Genomic DNA, 22,313 nt, shown 5'->3' on the forward strand with positions numbered 1-22,313 from the left:
CAATCAAAAAATCAAAACTACAATATTGAACTTTGTAACAGTTGAGCAAGACTCACTGATCCACTAGGCACCGCCATGTTCACAACGATCTTTTTCCTGCAATCCATTTCCTCAGATTTGGAAACCTTCTCACATTTCTCAATCTTTGATTTGGAAAGGATATCCACTCCAATTGAGCATTTGGGAATGAAAAAGCAAAGAACGGATACAAGCAACCAAATATGCCTTCTTCTCAGCCGAATCTCCATTTGCAAGAACGAGAGACATGTAAACCTTCTACTTCTGCAAGATCATAGAAAACATGAGAAATTAATCGAGTTAAGAATATAAAGAGATCGCATTCTTGTGATAAATCAATCATACAAAAAAAGGAAAATGGAAACGAGATCGAATAAGAAGGGGATTCATGTGGAAATTGCATAAACAGAATAAGCCAAACAAAAACCCTAAATTGAGGATTCCATACATGAGATCGAGAGTGCCGATTTCACTCTGTATATTTCCTCTTATTTTTCAACTTCTTCTGTTACGTATCCATACTTAGTATGAGTCTGTTGTTTTTATTTATATTTATTGTGTCTGTAGTAGTTAGATATGTAGTAGTTAGGTTATGTGTATCGTTAACAATCATGTGTAGTTAGTGGTGCTGTAACTGTTTTACAGCTTATAGGTAGTGGGGTGATGTGGCAAGGTAGTTACTGTTTGTGATGAGTGGTTCTCAGATCTGGGAAAAGTGATGTTTATGTAGTTAGTTTGTACTGGAAAAAGTCAGAGAAATATTTTCCTAAAACAGAACTATTGAGGTTGTTCCCCTGGAAGTGGAACTCTTTTCTCTTCTATTTTGTGTATCTTCTTTTGATTCAGTGCAGGATCTTATCAGTGGTATCAGAGCGGTCGATCTTATCTGTGATACCGAGGAACCATGGCTGATGGAACTAGATCACAGGATGGGAAGAAATTGGAAGCAGAATTCAGACAATTGCGAGAAAACAACGAACACCAAAGTAAACAACAAATGGAGGCAATAAATCAGATCAAGCAACTCGTAGCGGCGTTGGACCTCAAATATGAGACATTGTCGGCATCGGCAATGCACAAAAATGGAGATCAAGAAGAGTCTATACATGATTCGTTTCCAAAAATACAGACGGGAAGGGGTCCTGCTTATACCAAATATACCAAGATAGACTTCCCAAAGTTCAATGGGGAAGATCCACTCGGATGGGTTACAAGAGTGGAGCGGTTTTTCACTTACAACAACACCGAGGAGGAACAAAAGGTTCCTTTAGCGTCCATCCACTTGGAGAAGAAGGCGATTCAGTGGTACCAATGGTTTGAAAAACTCAAAGGACAAGTGCCATGGAAAGAATTTGTAGAGGCTATCTGTTCACGCTTTGGTCCGAATACGTACGAGGATTTCATCGGCCCGCTTACGAAACTTGAACAAACTTCGACGGTGGCAGAATATGAGGATCGTTTTGAACAACTGGCAAATCTGACCAATGATCTATCGGAAGGGTTTTACGTCAGTTGCTTCCTCAACGGTCTCAAAGATGAAATACGGACTAGTGTGCAAATGTTTAAGCCTAAAACGGTGTTGCAAGCTGTTGGATTAGCTAAGTTGCAAGAAGAGAATCATGAGGCATTGTCAAAGAAACAAAGAATAGGAGCAAACAAAGTTGTGGGGCAGATTAGCGGTCAAGCCAAACAACCGGTTGGAACTACTACTCCAATTATGAAGAAGTTGACTCATGCTGAGATGAAGGCAAGGCGAGATAGAGGGTTGTGCTACAATTGCGATGAGCGCTACACCCCGGGACACCGTTGCAAAAGACAACAGATATTTATGTTGGACCTTGAAGAAGATGGAAGTGATGGTGAAGAATTGGTTGAACCCGAACAACAAATCAGTGGTGAATGGGAGGAACCTCAAATTTCTGTGCATGCTCTTTCTGGGTCCACATCCCATCAAACAATGCGAATTCAAGGCTACATTAAGAGGCAGCCTATTATTATTTTGATAGACTCCGGGAGCACCCACAATTTTTTAGATCCGGGAACGGCAAAAAGGACAGCTTGCGAAGTACAAAAATCTCAACCATTGAAAGTTGTAGTGGCTGATGGTGGAAAAGTTACAAGCGTGGCTGAATGCAAAGGGTTGAAATGGGTGATGCAAGGAACTATTTTTCAAGCAGACGTCAAGCTGTTGCCGCTTCGGGGTTGTGATCTAGTGTTAGGGATCCAATGGTTAGCAACTTTGGGACCAGTCGTTTGGGATTTCGCAAGGTTAAGAATGGAGTTTACATTAGAAGGTCGGAAGCATACATTACGAGGTGGCAAGGAAAGGCCAGTGAAGATGGTTGGGTCTCAACGCATGAACCATATTTTGAAGAAGGGAAATATGGCCACTATGGCCCAACTTTTTACAACCACAGTCAATCATGAAGACGCCATGCTTGACAAGGAGATGGAAGAGCTCTTAAGTGAGTTCTCTGATGTTTTTAATGAGCCAAGTGGACTACCACTGCCACGGGCCAAGGATCATCGCATCCCTCTTATAACTGACACCCCACCCGTTAATGTAAGACCATACAGATATCCATATGTCCAGAAAAATGAAATCGAAAGATTGATGAAGGAGATGTTGGAAGCTGGAATTGTTCGGTCAAGCACTAGCCCGTTCTCATCACCTGTCATCTTGGTACGAAAAAAGGATGGATCATGGCACATGTGCGTTGATTATCGTGCGCTAAATAAGGTGACTGTAAAGGATAAATTTCCGATGCCGATAATAGATGAATTATTGGACGAGCTGCATGGAGCCAATTACTTTTCAAAGTTGGATTTGAGATCTGGATATCATCAAATCCGGGTGCACACCGAGGATATCCACAAGACCGCCTTCCGAACTCATGAAGGGCATTATGAGTTCTTAGTAATGCCATTCGGATTGACTAATGCCCCGTCAACTTTTCAAAGCCTAATGAACGAGGTATTTCGTCCTTATCTACGGAAGTTCATTTTATTTTTCTTTGATGACATATTAGTTTTCAATTCTACTTGGTCAGAGCACTTACAATGTGTAAAGAAAACTATGGGAATTCTACGTGAACACAGTTTATATGTAAAAAGATCAAAATGCTTGTTTGGGAAACCCGAGTTGGAATACTTGGGCCACTTAATTTCAGGTGATGGTGTTTCTGTAGACCCAACAAAGATTTCCAGCATGACCTTATGGCCAAAACCGAAAACCTTGAAGGCTTTGCGAGGCTTTCTAGGCCTCACTGGATATTACAGACGATTTGTCAAGAACTATGGGAAAGTTAGTAAGCCGTTGACGGAGATGCTCAAGAAAGATAATTTTAAATGGTCTGTTGAGGCAGAAAAGGCATTTGAGGGTCTAAAACTTGCTATGCAATCAACTCCGGTATTGGCATTACCAGACTTCTCCAAGCCATTTACGATCGAATGTGATGCCTCCGGTGTGGGGATTGGTGGTGTATTGGCTCAAAATGGTCATCCCATAGCCTTTACGAGCCGAGCACTATCAAGTCGACATCTTGGTCTTTCTACATATGAAAAAGAACTCATGGCAGTGGTGCACGCAATTACAAAATGGCGACCATATTTGGTGGGGAGAAGGTTCCAGATTTGTACTGATCATCTAAGTCTCAAATTCTTACTGGAACAACGAGTGACGACACCACTACAGCAGAAATGGCTAGCAAAACTGTTGGGGTATGATTACGAGATCGTTTATCGGCGTGGGAAAGAAAATTTGGCTGCAGATGCTCTTTCACGGCAACCCAAGGATATTGAGAGTACTACAGCCATGGCTATAACCTCTCCTTGTCATGAATGGGTGGAAAAAGTGAAGGATGAATGGCAGACTGATCCAGAATTAAAGGAACTCATCCAACGGCTCTATGAAGACCCAACAACCCATTCAAATTTCAAGTGGGAAAACAAGGAATTAAGATACAAAGGAAGGCTTGTGGTGAGCTCAGTTTCTCCGCTGAGGTTTGAAATTTTAATTGCTCTTCATGCAAGTCCAGAAGGGGGTCATGAAGGAATACACAAGACACAAAAACGGGCCCGTCGTTTGTTTTATTGGCGGCAAATGAAAAAAGATGTCAGGCAGTTCATATCCGAGTGTGAAATTTGTCAGCGTAATAAGAACGAAACCGTGGCTTCGCCGGGACTCTTACAGCCACTACCTGTGCCGGAGCGAATTTGGAGCGACATAGCCATGGATTTTGTGGAGGGTTTGCCGGTATCACATGGCAAAAGTATTATATGGGTGGTGGTTGATAGACTTAGTAAATATGCCCATTTTGTTGCGTTAGCACACCCATACACAGCTCTTACCATAGCTCAAGCCTTCATGGATCACATTTTTCGCTTACATGGGATGCCAAAAACAATTGTCAGTGATCGTGATCCGCTCTTTCTTAGCAATTTCTGGCGAGAATTTTTCAGGTTGCAGGGTACTCAACTTCAAATGAGCTCCTCTTATCACCCACAAACCGACGGCCAAACAGAAGTTCTTAATCGTTGTTTGGAGGTTTATCTAAGGTGCATGACAGGAGATAAGCCCAAGCAATGGGCAAAATGGTTACCTCTCGCGGAATGGTGGTATAATACATCATTCCACTCTGCGGCAAAAATGACACCATACGAGATTATCTATGGACAGCCACCACCAGTGCTGGGCTTATATCCAGATGGAGGTACCAAAGTTGATGCAGTAGAACGAAGTTTACAAAGCCGAGATGCTATGATTCGTTTGTTGAAACACAATTTGCATGAAGCCCAAAACCGTATGAAGCAACTTGCGGATAGACATCGCACTGAACGTCATTTTGAAGTGGGGGACTGGGTATATTTGCGGTTGCAACCATATAGACAGACTTCAGTGGCGCTTCGCAGAAATATGAAACTTGCCCCCAAATATTATGGACCATTTCTTATACTTCAAAAGGTGGGACAAGTTGCTTATAAATTGGATTTACCAAGGGAATCTCGTATCCATCCTGTATTCCATGTATCTTGTTTGAAGAAGAAACTCGGAGATGCGGTTCAGATGCAGACCAAGTTGCCAGAATTGGGTGAGGACGGAGAAATTAAATTTGAACCAATTGCTGTTTTGGATAGACGGGTGATTAAGAAAAATAATCGAGCAATTACTGAAGTCCTAGTTCAATGGTCTAACCTTGGGCCTGGAGAAGCTACGTGGGAGCCATGGCACCAGCTGAAAGAAAAGTATCCAAGCTTTCAACCTTGAGGACAAGGTTGCTGCCCAGTGGGTGGCAATGTTACGTATCCATACTTAGTATGAGTCTGTTGTTTTTATTTATGTTTATTGTGTCTGTTGTTGTTAGATATGTAGTAGTTAGGTTATGTGTATTGTTAACAATCATGTGTAGTTAGTGGTGCTGTAACTGTTTTACAGCTTATAGGTAGTGGGGTGATGTGGCAAGGTAGTTACTGTTTGTGATGAGTGGTTCTCAGATCTGGGAAAAGTGATGTTTATGTAGTTAGTTTGTACTGGAAAAAGGCAGAGAAATATTTTCCTAAAATAGAACTATTGAGGTTGTTCCCCTGGAAGTAGAACTCTTTTCTCTTCTATTTTGTGTATCTTCTTTTGATTCAGTGCAGGATCTTATCATCTTCCGTCCAAAAGACAAACCCTAGAAGACTCTTCGACAGTAGAAGAAGGAGGGACGGTTAGGGTTTCTTAGAGCACAGAGGAAGTTAGTTATTCGCGCTTTTATTCTTCACAACTTATTTTGAAAATGCTTCGGTGTACGTAAAGGCCCCACTTTTCTCGACCCGAATGATAAATCCACCCCCTTTTATTTCCACTCGCACCCCACTCTTTATACACGAGTTCGCACTGTTATGACTTATGACATGTCAAATATCTTATATTTAGAGTGGATTCTGGTCCCGGAGTAAATTTTAATTGGAACAGCAAGTGCCTGTTCGTTTTGGATTGTGAGCACCGATTATAACTCAAAATTCACAATCTATAACGAACAGTGCCCAAGCAATCTCCGGCGGCCGGATGCGACCAACGTACCAAAAGATATGGAGACGTCGTGCCAATTATTGGATTATGACAACCGATTGTGGACTCCCCAACCGATTATTGGACTCCAATTTAGTGCAATTTTCAGTCCAATAATCGGCTGAGGAGGTCCACAATCGGTTGTCATAATCTAAAACAAACAGGGCTTGAAGTATAAATAATCGGTTTGCGACTCCCAATTGATTGTCATGATCTCAAACGAACAGGTTATTGTGGTGCATTTGGAATACTGGATTTAGGTGTTGGAATCAGCATTTGATTCCGATTCGACCTAATTCCTCTGTTTGGTTAAAAAAACAGGAGATCTTATATGATGAAAGGCCTTATAAACATCCCATCCTTCTTGAGGAGCTGCTGTTGGATCAAATTTCAAGGATGGTACCTTCACCGTTCCACCTTTACGGTTCATAGAGCCTTTCATCATATAATTTCTCCAAAAACACAATGATGTTGGAGAATAAGTCTTTAAGATATAGCCTCAGGACCCTATTTGGATTTTAGGATTTTTTTTGTAAAAGTTAGGAAAGGAAAAGCTTTTCCAAAATTTCCTTATTTCGATTATTTGATTACACAAGGAGGAAAAATTGAATGAGCGTGTGGTTCAAGTTCTATTTAGAGAGACTTTCAATCTATGATGGTATCCCTCTAACTAAGACACAATCATATCATTCCTCTTAAAATCATGGAAAGGGAAAAATTCCTAAGAAAAGTTTTTCCTACAATCCAAAGATGGCCCAAGTAACTAGTCTTGCCTCAGTTTGTTTATTCGCTATTTAATTTGTAATTTTTATTTAACTATCACCTAAGACCAATGTCGGATCCTTTAAATGTTTTATTTTTTACTTGCATCCGTAGGAGTTTTTATATGGCATCCACATGAATCTTTTTTTTAAAATAGAGCACGTAAACTCCATAGGATGATCCTAACCATTCATTTATTGCAGCCTCTCATAAATAGGTCATGCCCCAAAAATCACCATCCTAAGCCTCCGATCTATTATTTATAGAGATTTCCATGTCTTTCCATCCTACAGATTAGAGGATTTGGATCATCTTACGGAAATAATTTTCTGGGCACGGTTTATTTGTGTTGTGGCCAAACAAATGAGTGGTAGGGATCATTTTAAGGAGTAGGCGGCACTGTATTTTAAAAAAAGGAAAATATACAGATACAACCCCTCAACTTTCTAACATTTTCAACGATAACCTTGACTTTTCGAAGTCATTAACAACATCCCCTTAGTTTTCAATAATACTTGTTATATGACGGGGTGGACGAGAACGAAGAAATTGTCACGGGTGGTCTTTGATGAATTTTAAACTATATGGTGAAAAGTCATGGGTCTACTTCATGGACGGTGAAAAGTCAGGGGTGCCATTGATAACTTCGAAAAGACAGGGTTATCGTTGAAAATGTCAGAAAGTTGAGGGGTGTATCTGTATTTTTCCCTAAAAAAAAAAAAAAAATGCGTGCATTTACTCGGAGACACCATATAATAACTCTCTAGTATAGTCTATAAGTCGCCACATCCCTAGTCAATCAGTCGGCAGCCCTTCTCATTCTCGCAGAATTAAATGGGCGGAAACGGACTCATGAGAATCTTCAGAAGCGACTGAATCGATCCGAAAAAACTCGGGTTCTTGGATTCTTTTTTCTCAAATGATTTTACTGCCTTAGGGCATCTTTAAAAGCCAGAAGATCTATCCTAATTTACAAATAAGATTAGATTAGGCTTACTTTCGTATGGGGCATTACAGTAATATAGATGCAAAAGTATCTATAACCTTTATTGGTTCCTATATGATGGGTGCACGGGGAAAAGAAGAAGTGGAGGCCAGTTGCTCAATGATCCAAACCATTTGTTTCTTAGGCCTTGCTATGGATGAGCAATGGAAAGAAATCCATCCCCATTGGGAAATTCTAACCGGTGAAAAAAGGGTATCAGTCTATTAATCAAGAAAAAGTCTCCATAATGGAGGAGAATAAACTTCCAATGAGGATAGGTTTTGCTCGGCTCTTACACGATGGATCCTAGGGGTTAGAATAGTCCGATGGGAGTGGATTTTGATGCATGGCCTAAGGCTTACTAGAAAAGGGGTTTGGATCGTTGAACAAGTGTGCTCCCCTTTTACTCCTTGAAAAACAATATGTGCATTATTGGCTCATCCATTACAAGGCCTAACAGATAAATGGTTTGAATCATTGAACAAATGAGCCCAAATTTTTCTTTGAAAAATATGCGTATACATCTTATGACTATGAAAACCCATTTATGTAAATAAGATTTCATGTGGACAAAATCTTGCCCTTAGAGTATATGAACTCAGCTTCAATACCAAAGTTTCAAATGAACTTCAAACCAAATAAAGAAACACCAAGCACAACACAAGAAAAAAGATATGGCAGACGGGGGGGAGGAACACCAGATTCAGCAAATAGGTGGATAATATTGAATCCAAAAGGCAAATATTCATAACAGAAGAGAAATAGAATGAAATTTGCAAGATCAATGGAGAAGAGAAGAGGATAGAGACTAGAGGGGAAGGAATTTGGAAGGAAAAATACTATCTAGAAAAGAAAATATTTTAAGAGAAGGAAAAGGGATAACAACATCTAGACACGCAGAGAGAGAATTGGCGAAAGAAGGGAAAAAATATGTGGATTTAATGGAAAGTTTCCATATGATTTTCAAGCACAAATACTAACTTGGACATTTGCATGACACACTGCAGCTTTAGAAACCAGATTGCACAACATAGTTTATGCAGCATGATAGACATGTAATTTTAGGTTGGAAATGCAAGAAAGGAACTTCTCAATCAACTTAGGCCAGACAAATTGTAGAATCTTTCAATTAGACAGAAGACCAGAGGAACTCAATTTTTGGTAAATCCCACCCTCCATAACAAGGCAACCGGAGAAAAATCCATTAAAATTGTTCAATACATTCACTTGTTAAATCTAGGAAGGTTCCTCTACTAAAGAAAGCTGTGTGAGAAAGAAAAAAAATCATTCAAATCCTTTTTAAGCTCCTCGTGTGGAAAACCAAACTTGGGTGAAAACCCAAGTTTCAGAGTAATGGAAACAGGCCAAGAGATAGTTTTAGCTCACCAAGAAGCTAATGTTTGGGCTCATCACTGAATACCTCAGTGTAGCAAACTGGACATGCCTGAGAGGAAGAAAAAAAATATAAAAAACGGCAGAAGAATTAATCTGAGTTCACAGAAAAGTTTTAGTGGATTTAGTAAATGCTTAAGCTAACCTTGTTGATGCTAAGCCATCTGGTGAGACAGTTGGCATGGTAGATGTGCTTACAGGGGAGAGTCATTTGCCGGTCTCCTCTTTTATAGTTCATCTGGCAAATCACACACCTGTTACAAAGAACACCGCAAAAATTCTTACACATGATCAACCCAGAATGAGGAAAGCATAATTTCAGCAAGATCCTGGGTTAAACTGGGCATCATTGGACGTGCTAAATTTTCTATACGGACAATTACTCAAAAAACAGATTCCAGACTGTTCTAGAGAAAACAAACCAAGAGTAGAAACAAGGAAACAGCAAATCAAATGTAGGAGAGAATCTCCTATTTGTTGATTCTAAATGCCCTTAGGTAAGTAGGGGGCGCCACCCAATCCACTCTTCCATTCCTTCTGAACGTGGCCAACGCAAAACCGTGCAAGGCTATTCGTTCCATCGTTGTTGCTTAACAGTCAACCGAAGCGAAAAAGATTGGATCAGGAGGTTAAGTTCACAGATAAGATGTAAAACACATGCAAGACCAAAGCTGGTTGGAGGAAATTCTAGGAAATACATATATCTCATAGCAAATGACAAAAATGCACATATCTCAAAGAGAATAACCAAAATACTCTCTCCTAGAAAATAAGCAAAATACACTTCTCGTGAAAATGACCTAAATATTCTTACTGATAAAAAACCTAAATACCCTTATTTATATCACAGAAAGTTACCAAAAAGTAGGTCTATATGATTTATCCAAATGCACCAGATATTCTATTACATATGCATATAAATTGAATAATAAAGAATACAAGCATTGAGAATGAAAAAGCAAACGTGAAGGCCTTAACTTACCGTTCACATCTAGACTTTTTTCTGGAAAAGAAGCTATATTTGTACTTCGAGATTGGAAGTAAGGAAATACGGTCTGCGGAAAGACCTCGGCTGTGAGTTCCAACTGCTTCACCTAAATCCAATAATTCCTGCGCATCAAAACTATTTTCATATGAGCTTTTAAGGACAACGAAATTATAAGCACTGAGAACGAAATCCAGATAACATAAAGGGAGTCCCATTCAACCACCGCTCTATCCAGATCAAAGCTCTCCAGAAGCTTGATACCTTGATAGGCGGCACGGACCTCCACCTCACTGGAGGTTCGTATGGGCGTAGTTCTGTCATTGTACTTATAACTCTAGTAACACACAAATATATATATATATATATATATATATATATATAGAGAGAGAGAGAGAGAGAGAGAGAGGGAAGTGATATATCTGCCCCTTTTGATCACCAGGAACACCCCCTGTCAGTGTCAGTGTATCAATGACTAAAGAGGGGCCGTTGCACTTATGTCAGAAGAATTCAATGCCCCTGATTGCCACAAACACTGACAGGGGGTGTTCCTGGTGATCAAAATGGGCGGATATATCACTTCCCATATATATATATATATATAGAGAGAGAGAAAAGGGTTGCTGCGCTCGAGCGCGGCTAGGCTTAGCTGCGCTCGAGCACAGAAACAGGGGGGTGGGGCCATTGGGGGGGTGATCCTAAGCATTCATTTGGAAGGCCCCATCATGGATGGGGGGCCTACCAAAAATCAGCTCCATTGGATCACCAATGGGTGTCCATTTGTGGGGCCAAAAATGGACAGATACTGTTTGTCCACAAATCTGTCCATTTTTTGCCCCACAAATGGACACCCTAAGGTGATCCAATGGAGCTGATTTTTAGTGGACACTCTACCCATGAAGGGGCCCATCAAATGAATGCTTTGGATCCCACCCAAAATGTGGCCCCACCCTGTTTCTGTGCTCGAGCGCAGCAAATGCATGCTCATATATATATATATATATATATATATATATATATGAGAGAAGTGTTCCTGCGCAGGGAGTTACCTACGCATTAGTAGCTTAAAAAGCCACCGATTGGTCGCTTTTTGTGGACCCCGCAAAGGTGGACCTGCCATACGAACCAATCGGTGGCTTTTTAAGCCACTATTGCGCAGGAACACTTTTCTCATATATATATATATATATATATATATATATATATATATATATATATATATATATATGAGAAAAGTGTTTCTAGTCTGCCGACTAGAGATCCTTCTCTAGTCCGTCGACCAAAAAACATGGGTCCCACCTTATTTGAGTGATGCAAAGCATTCATTTGATGGGCCCTGACATAGAGAGGGTGTCCAGAAAAAATCAGCTCCATAGGATCATCCCAACCCTGTGATTTGTGGAGCTTAAAATGGACGGCTATAAATCAGCACAAATCTATCCATTTTTTAGCTCCACAAATGGAAGGGTTAAGATGATCCTATGAAGCGGATTTTTTGTGGACACCCTATCTATTATGGGGCCTATCAAATGAATGCTTTAGATCACCACAAAAAATGTGGAGAATGATCTCTAGTCGGCAGACAGAAACACTTCTCTCTCTCTCTCTCTCTCTCTCTCTCTCTCTCTCTCTCTCTCTCTCTCTCTATATATATATATATATATATATATATATATATATATATATGAGTTAAGTGAAGCTACACATACGTGTAGCTAACTTAGCTACACCAACGGCTTAAAATACAGTGGGCCCACATTGTTTGAGCGATCCAGACCATTCATTTGATAGGCCCTCGCATTGATAGGGTGTGCCCAAAACATCAGCTCCATTGGATGATCCCAACCCTTCAAACTGTGGAGGCAAAAATGGACAGATTTGTGAAGGTTTTTACAAGTCCATTTTTGCCTCAACAAATTGTAGGGTTGGGATGATCCTATGGAGCTGATTTTTTGGGCACACCCTATCTATGTGAGGGCCCATCAAATGAATGGTTTGCATCACCGAAACAATGTGGGGCCCACTGTATTTTAAGGCATCGGTGTAGCTAAGTTAGCTACACTCTCTCTCTCTCTCTCTCTCTCTCTCTCTCTCTCTCTCTCTCTTATATATATATATATATATATATATATATATATATATATATATATATATATATATATATATATATATATATATATATATATTATGAGTGGGAGAGCTCTCTAACTATCTCATCTCTTTTCTTTCCATCTCTTCTAACCATTAAGACATCAGATAACATTAAGGAAGTCCCCTTCAACCACCGCTCTATCCAGATCAAAGCTCTCCAGAAGCTTGATACCTTGATAGGCGGCACAGACCTCCGCCTCACTGGAGGTCCGTATGGGGGTATCTTTGTCATTGTACTTAAAACCCTAGTAACACACTTAAAACCCTAGTAACGGCACAAACCTCCGTCTGATTTTTTGCGGACACCCTATCAAGGTAAGGGGCTTTCAAATGAATGGTTTGGATCACCCAAACAATGTGGGCCCCACTGTATTTAACCCAACCGAGTAGATAAGCTTAGCTACAAGACCGAGTAGCAACACTTTTCCGTATATATATATATATATATATATATATATATATATATATATATAGAGAGAGAGAGAGAGAGAGAGAGGAAAATGATTGTACGCTCGAGCGTACCAAGCTTATGGTACGCTCGAGTGCCCAATCACATGGGTCCCACATTTTTTGTGGTGATCCAAAGCATTCATTTGCAAGGCCCTATCATAGATAGGGTGTGTACCAAAATCAGCTCCATTGAATCATCCTAACCCCTCCAAAAGTGGAGGGCAAAAATGGGCATATTTGTGGTCTGTCCATTTTGCCCTCCACAAATGGATGGGATAGGATGATCCTATGGAGCTGATTTTTGGTAAACAGCCTATCTATGATAGGGCCTTTCAAATGAATGCTTTGGATCATCCTAACAAAGTGGGCCCATATGTGATTGGGCACTCGAGCGTACCATAAGCTTGTTACGCTCGAGCGTACAATCCTTTTCCTATATATATATATATATATATATATATATATATATATATATATATATATATATATATATATATATTATGAGTGGAAGAGCTCTCTAACTATCCCATCTCTTCTCTCTTTTCTTTAATTCTTTCATGGAGACAACAGTGGTCAAGATAAGCTTATGCAATAGACAAGATACCTGAGTCTAAAATCCAGGAGAAAGAAAACTCCTACATAAAAGACTCCCGGAACCCTAATAGCTAGAGGTGGTGAAAATTATTACACTCTACATATTCTTGAAGTTTCTAAGCATGCAATACAATGGTTTTAGATTTCAATAAAATAACATCCAAAACATAAAAGGTACTGATGATAGAGTGTACGTCGCAGACCTCGTAAGTCATATTGTCAGGGTCAATATTGTCTTGCCGAATGACCTGCATCCGTCCCAAATAAAAGACTCATTGTGATGACAAAAATACATATGCATCCAATCTTTCAAATAACTGCAATTATATGCATATACATCACAATGCAAATAATTACAACAACAAAATTTAGAAAAAATAAATACATTGTGTGACAGATACATAAATAGAAGACATTTTTCATGGAAGACATACATTGAGATCTATAATGAGTAGAAAAATATGTGGATCTTCGTCTGATAGTTTTTAAAATTTAAATGAAATAAGTAAAAGATGTCCAATTAAACCCTAATAAATATTTAGGTATAAGGGTGTCAATTTTAGCTCGGGCTCGGAAGCTCGCTCGAGCTCGGCTCGACTCGAATCCTTAACGAGCCGAGCCCGAGTTAGGCCAGGCTCGGCTCGGCTCGGCTCGTTAAGGCTCGTTAAGAATTTAATATATTTAAATATATATATTATATATTAATATATACATTAAAAGGGTTGTCCATGGAGTGAAAGGGGGGGGCAAAATATGTCACTTCATTTTTGGAACCCCATTTGTTACTAGGACCACCCCCCATAGTGTAAAAAAAGTAGTCAAATTACACTAGTAGGGCTGTCCAGGGAAGATGAGAGATGTGAACATAATATAACCCGAGCTCGGTAAGGCTCGCGAGCCTGACCGAGCCGAGCCTCACTTGTGAGCTTAACGAGCAGAGCCGAGCCTGGCCAAGCTCGGCTCGGCTCGGCTCGGCTCGTTTACACCCCTATTTAGGTAAGTAATAAATATGAGTGCATTTTCATTCCGAAGTCCCAACACCTCAGGTTAGTCATACAAATAGAAATAAGACACATATCCATGAGACCCAAATCCATTGTGTCGAATGAATTTTTCCTTCAAAATCAATTGGATTGAGAGGAGTCCAATAGTGAAGAGAAGACAAATAGGAGGCACCAAAAGAATAACAAAAATCAAACAACCAAGCGGAAGGAAGCCAACCCGAGAAACTAGATGCATCAACAGTCTAACATGGAAGACATATACATTGAGATCTATAATGAGTAGAAAAATATGTGGATCTTCATCTGATAGTTTTTAAAATTTAAATGAAATAAGTAAAAGATGTCCAATTAACCCCTAATAAATATTTATGCAAGTAATAAATATGAGTGCATTTTCACTCCGAAGTCCCAACACCTCAGGTTAGTCATACAAATAGAACAAGACACATATCCATGAGACCCAAATCCATTGTGTCGAATGAATTTTTCCTTCAAAATCAATTGGATTGAGAGGAGTCCAATAGTGAAGAGAAGACAAATAGGAGTCACCAAAAGAAGAACCAAAATCAAACAACCAAGTGGAAGGAAGCCAACCCGAGAAACAAGATGCATCAACAGTCTAAACAAGAACCTCAAGAAGGAATTGCAACAGACAATATCTTGTTCCATGCATCAATATCAAATACGGACTTTAAAAGCCTGAGCAGGAAGTCATGGAGTAGAACCATAAGGGGAGTGAGAAGACACGTGCACAAGATGCAGAGTAACAAAGAATGAAAAACTATATGCAGGAAGAAGAGAACAAAAGCATAAGCACAGTAGCAGAACAAAGACAAATCTCCACAGTAAGGGCTTCATGTCACCAAGGAGAGCAGTTAAGATGCAAAAATCACAATCTAATATTAAAAACAAATATGCAGCAGGAAGAATATGACGACACGATGGTCATGGTACACAAAAAACATCCAAACAGTCTTGATTAGAAATCTCAAGATCAAATGCTTAAGAGAACTACTCAAGTCCTTCATAATGGAAGATGGATGTGAAAGGTAATGGATGACATCCACATCCCTTTGATGCAATGCAAACAAATTTGTGCAACTAAAAGGAACATCTACAATCAGCTTGCCAATACAAAGCCTGATGTACTTCCTTAATGAGGAAGCCCTCTAAAAGACGGGGTTTACCGTTCAAAAAAAAGACCAGGTTTAGCTCCAATCAATTAAGGATCTAGACAACATAGGAGGTAGGTACTAGGTAAATGCAATAGTATGACCATTCTTAACATTTATTAATATCCATTGCAGATGGAACAGCATCTAAAGCCCAATGAGTAGCACCAGCAGCTAAAGCTCAATGAGTAGCATCATCAACATACTGAAGAAGTTGATTAGTCTACAAAAGTATCTTCATATAGAAATCCCAATTACAAAGTCCAAACAGAGTGGGAGGGAGCCATTCAAAAAAAAAAAAAAAAAACAGAGTGGGACAGAGAAGATTGGCTCAAAGAAAACAAGGTTGAGTTGGATCTTCCACTGGATCCGTTTTGCTTTGGTCCTAAGAGGTGTAAGCACATTTACCAGCTGTAAGACTAGCATTTGAAGGCATTTTGAGAGTAATCATAATGCGTAAATAGTTCCATCACCCAATACAGAGAATATTATGCAGAAAGCTACTTTAAGGGCTCCAGGTCTTCCATGTAAAAAGTGGCGTTTTAGTAAAAGAGATATTCTTGGTGGTTGTGCATATTTATTATTTCAACCAAACTATCAGGGCTTTTGGTGCATCATATCCGCACGCAGCCCTAGGTCCCAACATGTTTCTTAGTCTATAGGCTTGATAATATTGAAACCTCAATGGAACAGATTTTTTACATGAGTATCAAGTACTACATCCAGACAAGAATAAATTACCAATCCCAAAAAAGAATAGCAGCACTCAACTTGGCAACCAACTACATGAATGCCCGCATGATATAATAACAAGGAATTCCTTTTCTGACAATGTAAAACGGAAAAATCATTTTGTGACTACCAATCAATGCATTCTTGATTTGGATGTTTTGTTGTAGTTCTAGTTTAAAACTGGAAATTAGATGCAAGTTCCGAAAAATGAGAGTAGAGTGCTAATGTTTCTTCTAAGGCTACAAGTAGATGCCTATTTAGAATACATTTAGAGGAATTACACAATATATGAACCTTGTAGAAGAGGAAAAGATCAAGAACATTTAAGTATTGAGATGCATATTTCAAGCCATCTAAAAATCTAACTACAATTCATTTCCAACCGAGACAGATAAGCAAACTTCGTACCTGAGAACTGCTTGCATTATGGTGATTTCGAATGCCTGCAAAAAGTATGGTGACAAGCAATAAAAGTTCAATTTCTCCATAAAAACAAAGAAATGGGTGAAAATAACAATTCACATAGAAACCATGCTTACGAAAGAGAAACCAGCCCATTAAAAATACCAAACTAAAGAATAGTTGGTTGTCCAATTGTACACATCACTAGACTGTCTACACAAGATGGACTCGTATGGCCAAAACTGAGTCACAAGATGGACTCATATGGCCAAAACTGAGTCAACTCAGCCAAGTCAATGATTGACTCTAGAAGCTTTTAAATAGTGATTAAAGTTACTTTTACAGTTAAAATACCATCCACTTCCAAATCAAATAAAAAGTTTAAAAAATCATAAAGAGACTGAATTAAACTTTGCCAATTTTCATAATATTGTCTGATTTTATAAAATAGGAAATGTGAGGATTGACTGAACTTATTTCTTCAAAAATCCAGACTTGGTTCTTGGATCCCAACCTTAGCTATCATATCCAGACAGCCAGGTTCCAAAGTCCAATTTATTTTTTTTTAACCTTGCAAAAGAAGTAAAACATGATCCACCTAGAACAATCAAGCATGACCAAGCATATCCCAAAAACCCAAAGACATGTGGGTGACATCAGTATGACCACAACCACAATATATTAACAAACTACAGACGTATGACTAGTTACCACAAGCTGATCCAAATTTAACTTTGTGGTCAAAGCCTGAATTGACGCACTCCATGCATGCTGCTTGTAAATGCTTGATTTACAATTAAATAAATTGGAACTTAATTTCAAACAAAACACACTATTCAACTATAGGAAAGAAGGAACCAATCTATACGAATATTTCATTACGTTGAAGTAGGGTTTACGAGCCCTAAACTAAGCAAGAATGTCCAGCCCAGCAAACTTAGGGCTACCATAAACATAATAATGTGTCTAACGGAAGCAAATATTTTAACTCGAATTCCCCATGCGATTAATGAAAATAACACAACAACAAACATAAACGTAAGAAATGCATATCTTGTCCATAAGTGAGCCAGCCAGCAATTGGTTAACCATTTGGGACATCAACGCCTTACAGATGATTTTCTGCCCGAGGTGGACTAACTATCCAAATTTGAAGTTCCTACTTTATGGTGATTGATAGAATCTTGATTGCTACTAAAGGTTCCCCGGTTGCATGAGAGATATTGAAATGATTCACACAAAGGTCAAAACACTTTCGATAGAAAATCAATTAGTCCTTGACCAATTTCCTAAGAGCATCTAAGTCATATGAGTGTCAAGAAATTGCTTCTCCTATCAAAATTTCCATTAGAATGCCAAACCTTTCATAGGAATCATATCATTATATCAATACAACAGAGGCGAACTTACACTCCTCAGGGCTAGTGTGCATAGTTGTGTCACTGTATCCGGCCCCATGAAGAACTGGGGTTGGCGGTTCTTCATTTCTGATAATTGATGGGTTTTCCCAAGCCCTCCTGCCTCCATCCATTCTCAGTACTTGATCATTTACTTCATATGCATGATTGTGACTGAGATATGGAGCACTGCCTGAACCAGACCCATGCTTATACGAACTGGTATGTGCTGACCAATATGCACTTCCCTACATAGAGACCAAAGAAATTCCACAAATCACCAATGTTTTCAAGACAGAATTCAAAAATACACTCATAATCCAAATAAACACAGGTACTTCAGTCACTACCACATCCATAAATATTCAAAGCCAATATTTACAACTCACCAAACCTAGCCTAAAAAAGACACAGATTCAGATAAATCCGTTTAATTAGCAAATTTCCAGTAGCTATGAAACCTAATAGAATGCACCAAAACTATCGAATTTCCCAACCATTTCCCAGGTTCCACCATATTGACAAGTCAAATGCAAGTTCCCCATGTTTCAGCATAGATTTGCAAAAACAGTCTCAGATTCCATTACCAAAATATATACATGGTGAATATCTTGGAAGTTATTTCAGCAAATAAACTATGCTTCCACATGTTCAATAAGTATGAGGAGCAAAGAATCTGATTCCACTTTCAGAAAAAGAGAACTAGTCACATCCTGGCGCGAACCTGATCATGAAGAGCTTCGGCAAAAGTAAAATCCGACTGAGCGTATGTAAGACCTTCAAACAAATCCATAAAACTTTCAGTACTAGTATAAGGAAATCCAGTATTTATGTAATGAACCTCCATCTGCCGGTAATCGTTCATTTCTAACTATTCTGTTCCGTCACAATTTGCTGAAACAGAGGTAAAAACATATCAAAAATATAAATAACGGCATTGAAAGGCTAGAATTTAGGAAAAGCAAAATACGAAAGAAAAGCTTCAATTTCTAAACAACAGGATCGACACGAAACTTAAAAAATAGGAACAAAAGCTACTGGAAATTACCGTTTTTAGAAACTCAAGGTTTCTAGGGCACCGGAGAGCAAACTAGTGAAGATTTCTCCTGCATTGATCGTTTTCCCTCAGTTTCCTGCACTCATTTAACATAAAGAGGCTAAATCTTCGATTTCCGAGGTAAAGAATCGATTATTACTGCATCAAACATGATCTCCCCGTGATAAAAGGAAAGAGAATCGGTTTTTAGGGCAAATTAACCATATATATACCTCGATTAAAGTTATCTATTCATTTTTCTGCAATAACGACATGAAGAAACAGAAACGCGATCAAATTCTAGAAAAATAGTCATCAAAACTTTATTTAACACGATCGTTGAATATTTACATCATTCTATCGATTCTACATTCAATGCCATGGAAAAAACAACTGAAACTACTGATTGTAGGTGAAAAAAAAGCAACTTATACCTTATTTAACATAAACTTCTAAATTTTCCGGCAATCTGGTTCAGATTTCGGTGATTTCAATATTAGAGAAAAAGATTCGAGACGATCGATCGATCAACTGACAAAAACTGGAAAAAGAAGATGATGAAGAGTAGAAAAAAGAAACTCTAAATTCAAAGCACGAGAGACTGAGATTTGAGCGCTTTAACCGACATTGATGATCACTTTTACAGCATTTTTCCTGTGAATACGAACTCAGAGAGAGCTCTCGGAGGATGAGCTTCGCATGAAACTCTCACTCTATCTCTCTCTCAATCTCTCTCTCTCTCTCTCTCTCTCTCTCTCTCTCTGTTTTATATGCAGACACAATACCACAGGCACGAGAAATTGGATTCCTATAAACCGCGAGATGAGAAATAGTGAGAGATAAAATTGGAATGAGATCGGGAGCATGTGATACTGTTTATAATTTTCATTGTTTTTTGTTTCCTTCTTTCAGAAGTGTTCGGCGGTTTTCAAGGGATAAAACTTAAAAGAAGGAAAAGTGCCACTGCAGATCTGCTTGCAATCTGCACCGTACACGTGGAGTAAATCAATGATCAGGTGGGCCCACAATAGGACACGATCGGACGTTCATAATAATCCATGATGACCTTCACATGGAGGACTATCGAACTCGTTCGGAATCTATACTATCGTACAATATTTTGGTTGCCAACCATGGAAATAGGGTTTCCCTTGAATAGAAAGTGAAATGATAACATTTTCTTAGTGAGTTTTTGTTGACATTCCTCTTGTTAGTGTTGATTCTACTCTCTGTGTTTGCAAGGAATTTCTGTAACATGTTCGGCAACACTTCTCATTGTCGCCTAAAGAATCGGGGGAGTGATGAGAAACTTAAGAAACGGTTATTTATCGCTTCAAGGAATCCTATTTTTTAGTCAAAAAAGAAGTAGAAATTTTGAAAACGGACCTTAGCGGTCACGTAGCGAACAAGATTTTTGAGATTTTTTTAGCTTTCGTCATTCTCCACCCCTAAAAAAGGGGAAAATCCGTTAAAAGAATAATTGCCGAACACACTGGGTTTCTTGCCAGGTTGAGAGTAGGGGTGCAACTTCGGCAGAGTTGGATCGGGTTGAGGCAAACCCTAGTCCAACCCAAGTTATCATTCACTCAACCCTAACTCGACCTATCCTGAGCCTTTGGGTGTGGATGGTCAACCCTAACCCAACATGCCTCTAAATCTCTCAACCCTAACCCAACTCATCTTATCCGAAATCGAGTCGGGTTGAGACCGGTTGGGTTCGGGTTCACCTAGAGCAAAACAAAAAAATACTAAGAAAAAGAAAAACATAATGCCAAAAAAATCTTGATAAAATTAGAGGACGGAGGTCAGATCTGGTTGCCAAGGCCCCACCTAGCAGTGGAGACAGGAATTTACACTGGGGGGCGCGCAAACTAATTTACACTTCGCTGCATTGGTCTTTGGGGGGCCATGGCCACTAAACTAGCTAAACTAGCTAAGCATGCATGAGAATTCCTAGCTAAGCATGCAATATAAAAGGGATTTTGTAAGTCATTGGGGGGGCCATGGCCCCCTCATGTTACATATGCCTCCGCCCCTGGCCCCACCCTAACCCAGCCCAACCTTAGGAAATTCCAACCCCAGCCAAAACCGGGTTGCACCCATCGGGTTCAGGTTGAGCCCGACCCAAGTTTCACCCCTAGCTAAGAGGAAGGTGAAGGGGCGGTTTTACTTGTCTCGTGACTAGCTGTATTAGACCCGGCAAACGGGTAGCCCGCGCAGGTACGGGTACGACCTGCGTGGGTACAATACCCGCGGGTACGGGTAGAAAATACCCGTGATTCTGCGGTAGGTCCATACCCAACCCGCACGGGTTGGGTAAACCCACGGGTAACCCGATAAATATATATTTAATTTTTAAAAAAAAACTTTTGGGGCAATGACGATTTCAAGATGGGATGAATGGCAATTGACCGCATTTCAGCAAGCAACAATTCATGATCATCTTATTGTCTTCCGTGTGTGAGTCACCTTGAATCGCATCTGTCAGGATAGTCTCGGATCAGCTTAATTTTTGGGCCGCGTGTAATCCAACATAGGCCCCAGTAGATGGACTATGCAGATTGATTCTGACTTGGTTCATAAGAGTTGTAAGGCATCACTCATCTTATAGAAATGGATATCATAAAGAACTACGAAATCTGATAGTACTAGGCAATGTTCAGAAGACAACGGTTAGCTTGGATAAGATTTAATTGGATACTCGTTAAAATAGGCAAAGATTTTCATTTAACTTGGGAGTTTCCAACTCACAAACTACAAAGACCACTATACATAGGCTTAAAGTACTTAAAAGTTACAACTATTGAGTGATTTGGATATCTAAACTCGCAGTAAATTGCATTCCACATTGATAAGTGTGGGCAAATAATTCACCTAACTGTAGTTTTGCAGGTAACCCGCAGGCACCGGCACCCGACACAGACCCATCCACTGGTCACGGGAACAGGTTAGGTGCAGGTATTTTTTTTCGCAGGTAACGAAATTGGTACCCATACCCCTGCGGGCCGGGTGTATCCACGGGTACGGGTCCCATTTGGCCGGGTCTAAGCTGTATCGTCTTTCACTTTCCTGTGAAAGGCTGAGATAAATTTTAAAAACATGTGTTGTATTGCGATTAACCTCAATCTTTGGCAGGAAAGTAAAAGGCTAATTTCTAGGGAACGCACTTAGTCGTGAGGGT

The 22,313-nt window shown here is 39.5% G+C and overlaps 1 protein-coding gene across 4 annotated transcripts; it reads right to left on the bottom strand.

Annotated features, from left to right (window-relative positions):
• Positions 1-8,916: 8,916 nt before the first annotated feature.
• LOC143849358 (E3 ubiquitin-protein ligase BIG BROTHER-like) lies at positions 8,917-19,912 on the bottom strand. 4 transcript variants are annotated; one of them, XM_077358372.1, is made up of 11 exons: positions 19,759-19,912; positions 19,567-19,673; positions 19,366-19,392; positions 19,145-19,229; positions 18,821-18,990; positions 18,110-18,344; positions 16,706-16,740; positions 13,593-13,637; positions 10,192-10,319; positions 9,355-9,463; positions 8,917-9,261 (listed from the first exon to the last, which is right to left on the bottom strand). In XM_077358372.1, exons 5-11 carry the CDS (start codon positions 18,959-18,961, stop codon positions 9,211-9,213), a joined length of 744 nt encoding a protein of 247 aa, XP_077214487.1. In that variant the 5' UTR covers positions 18,962-18,990; positions 19,145-19,229; positions 19,366-19,392; positions 19,567-19,673; positions 19,759-19,912; the 3' UTR covers positions 8,917-9,210. The 4 variants fall into 4 exon arrangements, with proteins under 4 accessions (XP_077214487.1, XP_077214502.1, XP_077214483.1 ...); XM_077358387.1 differs by lacking the exon at positions 19,366-19,392; XM_077358368.1 differs by having other exon boundaries at positions 19,567-19,890.
• Positions 19,913-22,313: the final 2,401 nt, after the last annotated feature.

The sequence above is a fragment of the Tasmannia lanceolata genome, unplaced genomic scaffold, assembly GCF_043159265.1.
Source record: "Tasmannia lanceolata isolate RefF3 unplaced genomic scaffold, GAP_Taslan_0.1 ptg000003l, whole genome shotgun sequence".
NCBI classification, from domain to species: domain Eukaryota; kingdom Viridiplantae; phylum Streptophyta; class Magnoliopsida; order Canellales; family Winteraceae; genus Tasmannia; species Tasmannia lanceolata.